This window comes from Pipistrellus kuhlii, unplaced genomic scaffold (genome assembly GCF_014108245.1).
Source record: "Pipistrellus kuhlii isolate mPipKuh1 unplaced genomic scaffold, mPipKuh1.p scaffold_m20_p_86, whole genome shotgun sequence".
NCBI classification, from domain to species: Eukaryota; Metazoa; Chordata; class Mammalia; order Chiroptera; family Vespertilionidae; genus Pipistrellus; species Pipistrellus kuhlii.
In genome coordinates this window covers 403,745-414,806 of record NW_023425591.1, presented here as the reverse complement: position 1 = coordinate 414,806, position 11,062 = coordinate 403,745, and the positions used below count along the sequence as shown (strand labels likewise).

The following is an 11,062-nucleotide window of genomic DNA, read 5'->3' as shown; positions in this document are numbered from 1 at the left end:
CACGGCGGACCCAGGTGTTCACTGGAATCCTGTGGCCCAGAGGACAGTGTGCACACGTGTCCTCCGAGATCTCTTCACCTGCTGACGGCACCTAAAGACAAAATTCCAATAACGCCAATGAGGCGGGCATGGAGGCTGCTCTGCCACCAGAGCCGGAGGCCCCTCACCCTCTCCCCAGTGACTCTGAGTGACTGCGCCCAGCTCAGGGCTGCTGCTCAGCCCGGCAGCCTCCATGGCCATGTGGCTGCTTCCCTCGGAGCAGGCCTCCCGGGGCGCCAGTGGGATCTGCTCCGCGACCCTACACTCTTTCTGCCTCTGCACGGCGGGTCGCAGACCACGTGGCGGAGACGAGACCTGGTGACTTCCCCTCTTCCCCCGAGATAAAGGGAATGTCTGTAACTAAGGAGGGGACGCAGGGCACCATGTGGCTGAATTATAACTGACTCTGGACTTGAATCTGCCAGGAGTGCTCCCCAGGTAAGACCGCAGGTGACTTGGGAACGGCCAGGTGAACCCCCATGTGCCCGTCCTGAGACCCCACTTCTTGGCCTGCACATGGGAGGAGGCCGGGACGCTGTGCGGGGCCTGCCTTCCCTGTGTTGGAATGGGATTGCCCCATTACTTGCTCAAAGACAAAATAAATAAATAAATAAATAAATAAATAAATAAATAAATCAATCCCAGGACACATTCCCTCCCACTCTAAAACGTGGACTCGGACCCTCAGAGCGGGCACCGCTAGCTTAGATGCACACACACCTGGCGGGTCGGCCCGGACCTTCGGTCCCCGCCACCAGGTGCAGTGGGAGAAGCTGTGTGAGACGGAGGCACTGTGTTAGGAAATGTATGAGGCCCGGTGTGAACAGGTTTTCTTGCTCTCACTGGAACGCAAGGCGACCTCACCACCTAACGCACATGACAAAAGCCGCGTTAAATGCCGAGTGATGGCTGGGGAGTCCTCAGCGTCTTCTTGGCTCTGAGGGCCCCAGGGCTGCTTTTTGGAAAATCAGTGTCAAGAGCAGTGGCCCCCAGGCCCCTCCGGCCGGGCCCCCTCTGGAGCCCCCCCCGCCACTCCTACCCAAAGGGCAGGTCTTGGGCCTGAGGGCGGATTCCCAGTTGAGTCCTGGTTCCCTGAGCTCAGTCCATTCCAAATTGTAACACCACCTCCCCTTTTGAAGAAAAACCCATCAATACATGGTTGGTTTTGAACCTTTAATAGACATAAAAAACAAATGCAAAAAGAACACAATGCTGACAATGAGTATGACGAGAACCTCCCGGCTGCTCCTTCTGGCGTCGTGCACGCTGGTCACACACGTGACTACCAACTTGGGTCACTTTGGTTCATGTACTTGCTGTAAAGTATTGGCAAAGGGAGTTACCAGATTCACATTTTTTGGCCACATTATTTCTAAGGGATACAGATTTACTTCCAGCTGCAGAGGAAAAAACACTAGTTGTTTGCCCTCATCAAATATATTTAGATTCGATGACTGCTTTCAGATAATGACTTCCGGTTTTCACAAAATGCTGGCGTCTCTGTTAAAAAATCTTTGCATATTCTCATCATTCATCTTCAGAGAATGTACAGGGGCTCATTGCAAACTTCAGGACAATCCCATTTTCTCAACAACATTCTCCCCAAACAAACCAGCCACAGGAACTCAGCATCACTGTGAGAGCTCTTATCCAGACAGCCGGGTCCCGGCAGCCAGGGCCCAGCGCTGCCGCTGGCTTCCGCCCCAGGAGCCTTTAACCAGCTGCTTTCCCAGAATCTAAACCAAACACATGTACATTTCAAAACACAAAGAGGATACATTGTAAGTGAGTTACTGAAACCCACAGAACTGGAGAGCTGAAAGGAGCGGGCTCAAGCAGGCATGGCAACAGCGACTTCCCGGGAGGAATTATTGCTGACCTGCCTCCATGCAGGGCTGAAATGGAGACCTCTAACATCTCACTCATTAAAAAAAATAAATATGCAGAGAATACAAGGCTCAGATTGGTTTTCGTACACATTGCACTTGAAGTGAAGGACCTGATGCTTGCAAACCGGGCCCCGTGGCCTGGCCACCGGGTGGATGCACTGTGCTCGCACGGCCCCGTGGCCTGGCCACCAGGTGGATGCACTGTGCTCGCACCTCAGCACAGAAAGAAACAGTGTTGGAGCAGGGAGGGCGCGTAGTTCACAAGGCAATCACAGATTGCAGATCCTATAGGGCCGAGGGAAGTCCTCTCGACGCTGGAGCATCGAGGACACAGCAGTCCGGCTCATGGAGGCGGAAACCTGGGGCAGACCCGACTTCGTCCACGCGTCCCCTGCAGAGCTGCCCCCACTCAGTGCGACGGTCTCCGAGGGCACCGCGACCCCACTGCGCCACGAGCGATGGGCCTGTCCTGGCCACCAGGTGCCCTGCTGCAGCGCTTTGCACACAGCCCTATTTGTAAAATCTTGGGATAAATATCATTCCTATGTTAACACACTTGCCTTCGTTAAGCACCTGCAAGCTCTCCACTGTGGCAGGACCCCAAACCAAGAGCTGGGACTTGGGCTTTAGTTCAAGGCTTTGTAATATGGCAACTTGCTTTTTATGAGAGAAACAGCATGGGACGCCCGGAAATGGCGCCCGTGGCCCCTGCCCCCGCCGGGTCCTGGGTCTGCAGGGCAGGGCAGGGCAGGTGCGAGGGAGCTGAGGTGGCATCTCCAGGCGAGCTGTCCCCTGGGCACCTGCTCATCTGCACGGGCGAGCGGTTTCCAGGAGTCCCGGGTGAGTCCCCGTCTCCGTGGTCCCGATCCGAGGGAAGACTGTCGCTGTCCCGTCCACGTCCATGCCTGGGTGTCAGTGCCACGCCCGCTGTCCCCCGAGGCGGTGGCGGGAGACTCAGTCGCTGTGTGGCTTCTCGGGGACGCCCTATGAGAACAGAGACAGAGTGAGTGACATGAGCCGGGCACAGAGCTGCTGGCCATCGGCGGGCCTGGAAGGCAGAGGGGAGGCCCCGGCCGGGGTATGACATGGACGGGAAGCCTCGGCCCAGACCTCCCGTGACAGACGTGTGAGGTGCCGGGTCCGTGTCGTCCCCCAAGGGGCGTCGGGGCACAGACCTTGGGGAATGGCCACCTGGGAGCATGAGGGACAGAAGGAGGAGGAGCCACAGGACTCGGAGCCGGGCTCACAAAGGCTCACTCGGAGGGGCGGGGCTCGGAGCGCGTCTGCGGGATGCGCCAGATTGGGAACCAGAGAGAGAGCACGCACCGCCGCCGGAGTCGGCCCAGCCCACACGGTGCCCACACATGGTGCCGCCGAGCGCAGCGTGTTCGGTGGCGAGAGGGCTGCCACCGTGCCGCCAGCCCAGGACCCTGACAGGAGAGTGACCGGCGTGGCCTCCATCAGAGGCGCAGGGCACACTCGCCACAAGCCCAGCGCCGCCCTCTCTGCACCCATCGGGCCAGTGGCTGTCTCTCCGCCTTAGGAGGGGGGGCAGCTCCTCCCGGTGCCCGCTGCGCGGGGACTGCCAGCCAACGGCGAAGCAGCCAGGAGGCGCCAGCGGTCCCTGAGGGAGGCACAGGCCCGTGGCCGTGGCAGCCGGAAGCCTGGCTTCTTTGTAAAAGAGCTTTAAGCTGCTAACAGCAACAGCTTCAAACCCTCCGAGAGCCTCAGGACGGGCTGTAAACACACAGGCTGGTGACAGTGCCACCAGAAGCCGCTGGCAGCACCAGCCAGGCGGAGCCCGCACCGCGTGGCAGCCAGCGCTCGCACCGCAGGGAAGCGGGTCCACGAACAGCCTCCTGCAGCCCAGTGAGCTGCTGGGACCTGGCCCCTGAGTACCCACCAGCCGGTGGGCAGGCCACTCACACATCGCGCCCCTCAAGGGGCAGAGCCTGTCCACAGCGTTAGTGAAGACCGAGGTGGCGGCTGGGAAGGGGGGCACCTGGGTGAGGACAGGAGGGAACCAGGAACAGGGTGCAGCAGCCACTGATAAGAATCGCCATGACGACGGACCAGCAGGAGCCCATGGTGACATGGACTCGGCCAGACCCGGTCGCCATGCTAAGCATGGTGCCCACCTGGGGTCTCCACCCGCAGACCGCGCCTTCGCCACGGTCACAGCTCACACCCGGCAGCTGTGAACGCGGCAGACACCGCCAAGCCAGGCCGGTTCCTCGTGTCACGTGGGAGTGCACAGCCGGTGACACGCCCGTTTCTAAAACACCGACCAGATGACCCTATTTTCACAAACACAATGATGTACGAAAGCTGCTAATTTGTTTCATTTCTCCAAAGAAAGAAACTAGAGGCGTAGGCTTCTGAAGAGGCCACTTCGTGGCACAGCCGAGGCCTCCTGCCGCCGTGAGTGCCCGTAAGAGAATGGGTGCGGCCTAGGGTTGGCCGTCCCGGGCGACACCGCACCTGCAGGACCGGCGCCGGCTCGGCTTTGGGCAGCGGGGGGCCCGATCTGGCAGGGGGAGCAGGCGGCACCTCCCGCTGTGGTTCGGGGAAAGCCCTCCACTGCTGCTGGGAGTCTCCCCTTCTAACAACCCTTGTTGTCAGTGTGGTTTGCATTCTCAGCCCTGACATAATCTGGAGTAAAAGTGCTTCCCCACGTTCCAAGTGGAGTCTTGTGCAAGCCAGCCTGGCTCCACGCATGCGTCTTCCTGCTGCAGCAGGAGCACACATTCCAGAAAGGCTCTCCGTGGCCCAGGAAACACGCCCTTCCTTCCGGCTGGCGGGGGCGGGCTTCCTGGGGAGGGGACTTGGGCCCCAAGGCCAGAATGGGAAAGCGAGCTGGGCTGTGCTTTCCCACGAGGAGGACTCACAGGCCTTTGGGGGGGGAGGGAAACCAAAGGCAGGCCAGCCAGCACCGAGAGGTCATGTTTGAGAAGACCACAAGGGCGGAGAGACAGCCTCTTGTCTGCCTGAGAGCAATGGGCCGACTGAGACTCCAGCTTAATGTCCACACTGAAGCGTCTTTGCAACAAGTGTTCAGACACTGATTCTAACCACCGGGCACTGCACTGTGACCCTGACTGCGCTTCCTGCTGGCTCTCACACAGTGGTGCCAAGGGGACTGGCTTCTTCCTCTTACAGGAAGGACAGGCTGTGCCAGGCGGGCCACCTCCCGTGACGGTGGGCCAGCCCAACCTGGCACCTGCAGGTGGGCAGCCTCGGCCTCCGGCTCCGCCTGCCCTGCTGCCCTGTCCCCATGTCATCCGCACCCTCGGGAGGGAGGACGCTCCCGGCAAACCACCCTCTGCTGGCCTCGGCGTGCTCTCTGCGCCTGGCCGCAGGCACTGGGCTGCAGGAGGTCAGGGGCCCTGCGACCCCAGGCCTGCGCCGTGCTCCCGGGTATGGGCACCCTTGTGACTGAGCAAAGAACTAGCTGGGTTTAAAAAAAAAAATATGCTTTTCTCAATAACTGTTGCTGCTGAGTCTCAGGAAGACATTTGTCAACACCCAGGAAATGTCCCATAAAGCGGTCCTCCGGAGCCGACCCACAGGGCAGGTGCCAATGACAATGCACGTACCATGGCCAGCTGTCGTCCTATGTTCCCAACCGTCACGCCCCCGGAGAAGAAGATGCAGGGAAGCCAGGAGCGGATGTAGAGGAAGTCTGGGGAGGTGTACCTGCGGGCAAAGGAGAAAGGCTGAGCCGGCGGCTGCGGGAGTCCTGCCCAGACGGGTGTTCACATCGGACCGCCCGTCCCGCCCCTGGGTGGTTTACTGTACAGGGCGCTGCGGGCGGGGCAGCCAGCAGCACTTCCGGAACGTGCCGGTGGCTCCGCAGAAACAAACGGGAAGCCTCGGCCCAGTGGCGGCTGCCACGCGTGCTTACTGGTAGACGCCGTTGTACACCAGCAGCTGGGTGATGAGCGTGGCGAGGAAGGCGATGGTGATCCCGAGCCCAAGGCCGCTTCTCGAACGGTCAAATGTCCACCAAAGGCCCAAGGACAGGGCCGCTAAAGTCAGGGAGAGCTGAACATTATTGGCAAAATCCAACTTCTGATGGTGGAAAGTTAAGGAAAAGTTAGTGGTTTAATAAGATCAAAACCCAGAAAACCCCAGAGCCCACGTGTCTGTCTTCTTGTGCACATCATTCTCCACCCACAACAGCTGCCCCATGAGCTGCAGAGAGGGGGTTGGAGACAAGGGTCCCGAGCAAGGTCACGGGGCACAAACTCATCTTCCGGCAAGCTTCCGGAAGTGTATGTAAAATTCTGCTGCATTTCAGCCACAACACAGCCTGTTCTGGTAGTAAGTCATCTCAGTCCTGTCCTTTCTGTCTCATCAGTAACTGAAGTGTGAGCGTTCTCCTCGCCGTCTGCGTGAGGCCCTCAGACGGCGTTCATCATCACGCACTCCCGGCGGAGCGCACAGCTGACTCCCCACAGCTCTGCTTGCCGGCCGGGGCAGACTAAGATATCTTAGAACTAGCACCTTTCAGTGGCAGCTCACGTCACCTGGGGGAGCAGAGTGAGGAACTGGCAGCTCTGAGAAATCTGTCTCTAAGATTGAAAACAGACTCTCCAGGAGCCAACAGACTCTTCTGAGCCCTGGGACTATGGACCTTCCTCCTAAAATGTCCCATGTTGTGCACTCCACCGGGGACCTGCGGACTGCCGGGCACTGCCATGGTCCTGGCCGGGCCTCGCCTCGGCCTTCTGGGAGAAGCCCAGCAACAGTGACCCTGTCACCAGTGGTCAACGGGCCACAGGAGCCAGGACACCACAATGCAAAGACGGAAGAACAGATTCCCAGGAAGGAAGATACTGCCTTGGGCAGGGTCTGCGCCGTCTCTGGAAATAACCTGGGAAATACGCCGGAGGACTCAGGGCCACGCTAACACCTGGTGAGTGTGAGCTAAGCCACAGACTCTAAATAAAACGTGAAAAACTTCACCCACAGACTCTGACAGCACACACTCACCCACAGTAACACCACGCTTCCACACACAGCTACAGAGCATGCTCTAAACCCGGTAGCTCATGGAAGGATACAGCGCTGGCATGGTTGATGCCTACGAACACCGCCACGCAGCGCATCACGCTGGCCCATTCCCGCTTAAACTTGTGGGGCTCCCCGAGGTGACTGTCGATGCAGGGGTACAGCAAGCCGACAACCGCTGCCAGACAAGAAGAGAACAGTCAGAATGACATCAGTAACATCACATGACCAATAACAGCCTCAAATGACAGGCTTTCTAGGTGGCATTCAGACAACACCCACCTGGAGACTGACCCGCGGCAATGTAATGAAATTCAGACTCATTTTATATTTTTGTTCTCCTTCAGTACTAACAAAAAATCAGTTTAAAGCAAAGCCAGTCTTTGATTTACTGAAGCCGACGTGAGCGAAGCAGGGGCTCAGCCACACGCCTGAGCTCTGTGCCTGCTCTGCTTCGCCCACCTGACTCCCATCTACGAGAAGGGGCCTCCGGGAGCCCTCCCAGCCCCGTCATGCCGTAGTATGACGCCCCTCCAGGGCCAGCGCTGATGCTGGTCTCACTCTGACGTTAGGGTCAGAGGCCCTGTGCCCACAGGCTGGCCTGGGCTAGTGGTGAGGGGTGAGATCTGACCACAGGAGACGGAGAGCACCAGCTGTCCCTGGAGCTGGGCCTCACGGTGGGAGCCCAGCGCCAGGCATGGCGGCGGCTCCTGCTTGCTTCCTCCTGTGTAAATGAGGTTATGCAACAGGAAGCCAGAGGAGGAGCCCACTCCCTGGGATCTGAGCAGCTAGAAAGTTTTCAGGCCCAGAATTTGAAAGCATGAGCGAGTAGAATGAAGCCAGGAGGCATGGGGTTCCGGGAGAGAAGCCAGCGGAAGGCGTGAGGCACGTGGTGACTGGTGCGGATGCACCCCAGGGCGTGTGGGCTGGCTCCGGCTGGAGGGCCAGGCAGAGCCCCGCTGTGTTCCAGGAGAGGTGACTGCTCTGGGTTCTTGAACAAAGACCAGGAAACACAGTTCTGGCTAAACTCGAAAGTGAAAGACTTTCAGTTTCAATTTCATGTTACATTTCAAGCTCTAATTTTGGAGCTTCGAAAAACAGAACTCCAAACTCTGTAACTTACTGCACTATAATTTAACTTTACCTTTTAAAAAATATTTATATTTTATTGATTTTTTACAGAGAGGAAGGGAAGGATAGAGAGAAACATCAATGAGAAACATCGATAAGCTGCCTCCTGCTAAGGATGTGCCCACAACCAAGGTACATGCCCTTGTCAGGAATCAAACCTGGGACCTTTCAGTCTGCAGCATTCCTAGAATTTCCTGAAGCTTCCATTACAAAGAAGGCAAGACCTTTAATTTTTAAGATTAAGTTAAAAAAATTTTTTTTTTCTGATTTCAGAGCTTGGGAGAGGGAAATAAGGATAGAAACATCAATGATGAAAGAGAATCACTGATTGGCTGCCTCTGTACACCCCGCACTAGGGGCTGAGCCTGAAACCCAGGCATGTGCCCTGACCTGACAGGAAACGAACTGTGACCTTGTGGTTCATAGGTGGACGCTCGACCACTGAGCCACACAAGCCAGGCTACGATCAAGTTTTTGATCCAAAGAAACTATTGCACCAAATGTGTATGGAAAATAGAATTCACATCTAAAGCTAGTACTTAAGCCAGCACAGAGTAATTTTAAAGGGTTTCAAAAAATGAAGCAGGACCAAAGATGAAAACATTGTCCCTCTAGGAAAAAAAAGTAAAATAAAATAGTTCCCCTGCTCCAAAACCAGTGTCTCTACCCCCAGGTGTCCTGGCTGAAGCATACCGACACTCTGAGCCTCCTGCCTCCCTGCTAACATGAGTCTGTTGCCCAGACTCCAGGGAGGCTGGCTGTGTCCCTGGGCACGGAGTGGAAGCTGTGACTCAGTGTCCACACTGTCATATGGAGCTATAACTGAGCAGGGGAAGCACAGGGGTAGCCACCAGGCACAGCGGGCGCCCCTCCCCTGGCTGTGCAGCGCGTTTGCCCTGTCTGCCCGACAGACCTTGGGGTCCTCAGGAAGGACCAGCCCCCTGTGTTTCCGCAGGGCAGAGCTGAGGCTGCAGGAAGTGGCTGACAGAATTTTATTCCCAAATGCTGTGTGCCTGAGAAGTACCACGGCATCTGGGCAGGGAACCATTCAGCATCCTTAGCCAACCAGCTAAATAACCAAAAACTCTACCGCAGAGACAGCCTGCCTGCCCACCGTTTAGATGAGCCTGTGTTAAGTACTGGGCACAGGTGCCCACCTGGGTGCACAGGCCCCACACCCCAGCGGGGTCACTCTTCCCCCAGGCTGGGGCAGGGCCTGGCCCGCAGAAGGAAGTAGGGAGGCGGTTCCCTGGCAACGCCTCTGCCCACGTGACAGTTTGTTTTCAGTTACCCGGCGTGTAGCATGTTTGCAGCCACAGCCAATAGCGGCCAGGTGCCTCTGCTCACCAGTTCTGCGGGCGACCAATCGGGGCAGCTGGCTGGGTGACAGCCTGGCTCCGGAATACGGTCCCAACCGGGAGCCCCAAAGTGAGGGAAAGGTCTGGCCCAGCGCTTATCTCCCCCCTCATCTCCATCAGCTTCCTCTCACCTGGAGGCGGCCTCGGGGATTCCATGTCCCCTCCTCTCCCTAAAAACAGCAACCCGGGGCAGGCATGCTTTCCCTCTGGATGGCTCCATTTTCAAATAAATGCTTCTGAGAGCCCGAAAAGCACTGAACAGACAGACATCTTTAAAACAAGTTCTACTCACCAGCCGCCGTCCCACAACAGGGAGGGACCCACCAGGCGGAGGAGAAGATGGTGGCGATCACCTCCTCGGGGAACAGGGTGACGTTCCTCTGCACTTGCAGCAGGTTGAGCACGAGGGCGAGGACCACCCCGACGGAGAAGAGCACCAGGCTCCTCTGCAGCAGGTGGTGGTGCCAGCTGGTGGCGTAGCCCCCTTCGCCAGGGCCCAGAGGCGCGGGAGCTGGGTCGGGGTCGGGGGCGCTGCGGGCGGCCCGCAGCGAGGGCCCGGCCACCGAGGAGGTGATCATCTCCCCGACCTTGGCCGCCAGCCCTCCGGCGCGGGCTGCCGGGCGGCCTCGGTGCCTGGCGCCCTGAGCACACGAGCAGCTCCAGAAGTGGTCGTCCAGTCTGGGCATCAGCCACCGGAGTGGGACGGGCTTTCCTGGAAGGAAAAGGGGGCCGGGAAGGCGGGGTCACGGCCAAGTTCATTTCCAAGGAACGGGAGACCCACCCGGGGGGCTGTGCTCTCCTTCATCGCCAGCCCATCTGGGGAACCCTGCCTGCCCGGGAGCCGCGGGGACGGGCGCACCGGGGGCAACGGGCGGGGGGCACGGGCTGCGGCGCCGACTCGTTCCCGCCCGCACGCGCCCCTGTACCCCAAAGTTTCCCAGACCCCGTGAGTGCGCAGGCCGCCCAGGACGAGGTACCGGGGTCCCGGCGGGCGGAGGGGGCCGGGGCCGGGCCCACAGGCGTCGGGAGTGCAGCAGATCCCACCGGGGTCCGCATCGAAGCCGCAGACCCGACGGAGGCCGGCTGCCCCGCTCCCGGGCCCGCGCCGCGCTCCGCGTACCTGGCCGAGGGGCGCCCGCCCGCGGGCTCGCCAACGGAGGGGGTCCCAAAGGAGGAAGCGCTGGACGCGCCGGCCCGGACTGCCCGGAGTTGGGCCCGCGGCTCAGCGCGCGGTTTATAAGGTGGCTGGCGGGGCCCGGGTCACGTGATCCGGCGCCCGCCGCCCCGCTCGTGCCTGGGGGCGTGGCCTCCGCGCGCCCCGCCCCGCCCGCGCGCCGGTGCGCTCGCGGTCTGGTGAGGCGGCCGCGGCCAATCGGGGGCGGGCGGCCCATATGACGTCAGCACACGCCACCGCCGGCCGCCGGCTCCGGAGCGCGGACCGACGCGCGCGGGCGCTGGGCTGGGGGGCCGCGCGGGGCCAGGGGGCACCGACGGCCGCTGAGTGGGCGCCGAGGAGCGGCGGGGCGCGGGTGCCGCGTGCCCCCTCGTCCGACCCCGACGCAGCGCGTCCCTCGCCCGCGGACGGAGGCTGCTCTGCCGGGATTCCTGGGCGGAGGAATCGCGCCGCCGCCG

At 59.7% G+C, this 11,062-nt stretch overlaps 1 protein-coding gene across 1 annotated transcript; it reads right to left on the bottom strand.

Moving 5' to 3' along the window:
* Window positions 1-1,198: 1,198 nt before the first annotated feature.
* Window positions 1,199-10,706, bottom strand: INSIG1 (insulin induced gene 1). The gene is made up of 6 exons (XM_036425831.2): window positions 10,551-10,706; window positions 9,723-10,142; window positions 6,995-7,119; window positions 5,833-5,999; window positions 5,525-5,624; window positions 1,199-2,912 (listed from the first exon to the last, which is right to left on the bottom strand). Exons 2-6 carry the CDS (start codon window positions 10,114-10,116, stop codon window positions 2,883-2,885), a joined length of 816 nt encoding a protein of 271 aa, XP_036281724.1. The 5' UTR covers window positions 10,117-10,142; window positions 10,551-10,706; the 3' UTR covers window positions 1,199-2,882.
* Window positions 10,707-11,062: the final 356 nt, after the last annotated feature.